Genomic DNA, 1,989 nt, shown 5'->3' with positions numbered 1-1,989 from the left:
AGCAGGCGCTATCGGGTGCCTCAAATAATGCAAACAGGCGAAATCTAGTTCGTCATGTTGTTCCCGCGAACCAAACGACGCATAGAATTGATAATAACACTCCTACGGGTGAAGTTGGCTCCGACGAGGCTGGGAGATTAGATCTGGCCTCATCAATGAGAACGATCCGTTCAAGGATGAACTTTTGCGGTTCATGAAGGAAGTAAACGCCTGCATGGATTAAATCCCGGGCGCACCACCAGTACTAAAAGGCCCAAACTCGAAAAAGTATATTTAATTACTGTATAAACCGAGCGCAACCCCGGAATTAATCCCGAAGCGGTTCAAAATGCCTAAAGTGTCAAAGTATGACAGAACTTCAGATCCACATAAGCACATTACCACCTACACAGCAGCAGTGAAAGGAAATGATTTGGATCCTCACGAAATTGAGTCTGTGTTGCTGAAAATATTTGGTGAGACTCTCACGAGGGGAACTTTAACATGGTATTCATTATTGCCTGAGAATTCCATATATTCCTTTGAGATGCTCGCGGATTCTTTCATCAAAGCTCACGCCGGTGCCAGAAAGGTACAAGCCCAAAAGGCTGACATATTCAGGATAGCGCAGGGAGAATCTGAATTAGTACGAGAGTTCATTACCCGGTTCCATAAGAAAAGGATGTTACTACCGGAAGTCCCAGATGAATGGGCGGCTGAAGCGTTCACCAAAGGTTTAAATTCGAGAAGTTTGGATGCTTCCCGGAAGTTGAAAGAAATTCTGCTCGAGTTTCAAGCGACGACTTGGGAGAATGTCCACAACCGGTACGAGTCGAAAAAAAGCATCTAAGACGATCAGGTTGGCTTTCCATTGTCGACCAAAGGACGGGAGAAGAATAGAGAAAAAATGAAAGATGATATTGACACGGATAGACGGACTTCGAGGGACCGATTTTTGGCCTACGAGAAGACAGAAGGCCGTGGCAGGAACTTTCGGATAGTAGAGAAGTTCATCATTGATAGAAGGACCGATCGTGGCCGGAACAACAAATCACTACAGGATAGAGAAATCTCGTGGTCGCGAGATTCTTCTTACCCAAAGTTTTCGGAGTATAATTTCAACGTCAGTGTGGTGGAGTTGGTATCAGCCATAAGAAATATCAAAAAGGCATGATTCCCAAGACCTATGAAATCTGATCATAGTCAGAGGGATCCCAATTATGGTGTGAATACCACGGCACTAACGGCCACCGGACTAGGGACTGCCGACACCTCCGGGAAGAAGTGGCAACACTGTTAAAGAATTGTCACATCAGAGAATTCTTGAGTGACCGAGCTAAAAACAATTATGGTCGGAACATGGGTGACGCGGAAACCTCAAAAGCAGGAGAAGAACCCCCACGCCAAATGATCAACATGATATTCGGAGGAAATGAAATTAACTGGGTCACCTTTTCGGCAGCAAAGAAGACAAAAGTATCGATAACTCATAGTAAAAGGATCCGGGAAGACGATATCACATTTACGAACGAAGATGCAGACGTATTACTGCTACCGCACAATGGCACACTGGTAATTTCTTTAAATGTGTTAGATTTTAAAATTAAACGTGTTTTAGTGGATCCAGGAAGTTTAGCTAATATCGTATAATGGAGAGTACTGGAGCGAGCTAAACTCACTGGAAGCATTATCCCGGTAATGAAACTCCTCTCTGGATTCAAGCTCGCAAACGTGACAACCCAGAGAGAAATTTTATTGTTCACGAACACTAAGGGAGTAATGAAGACAACTCTCTTCGAAGTGGTAGATGGAGACATGGGGTATAACATCATCTTGGGAAGACTATGGATGCACGAGATGAAAGCTATGCCTTCAACATATCACCAATTGTTAAAGTTTCCGACACCTGAGGGGATCAAACAGATAAGGGGTGATCAACCGGCGGCAAGAGAAATGAATGCAATTTCGGTCTCCAGTAGCAAAGGAAAGGAACGTGCGGTATAGCAATTA

The 1,989-nt window shown here is 44.2% G+C and overlaps 1 protein-coding gene across 1 annotated transcript; it reads left to right on the top strand.

Moving 5' to 3' along the window:
- The first annotated feature begins 328 nt into the window (after positions 1–328).
- On the top strand, positions 329–829 carry LOC107824009 (uncharacterized). The gene has a single exon (XM_016650737.1). The coding sequence runs from the start codon at positions 329–331 to the stop codon at positions 827–829; it is 501 nt and encodes a 166-aa protein (XP_016506223.1).
- The last annotated feature ends 1,160 nt before the right edge of the window (positions 830–1,989 follow it).

The sequence above is a fragment of the Nicotiana tabacum genome, chromosome 21 (genome assembly GCF_000715075.1).
Source record: "Nicotiana tabacum cultivar K326 chromosome 21, ASM71507v2, whole genome shotgun sequence".
Classification (NCBI taxonomy): Eukaryota; Viridiplantae; Streptophyta; class Magnoliopsida; order Solanales; family Solanaceae; genus Nicotiana; species Nicotiana tabacum.
This window is presented reverse-complemented; position numbering and strand designations above follow the sequence as displayed.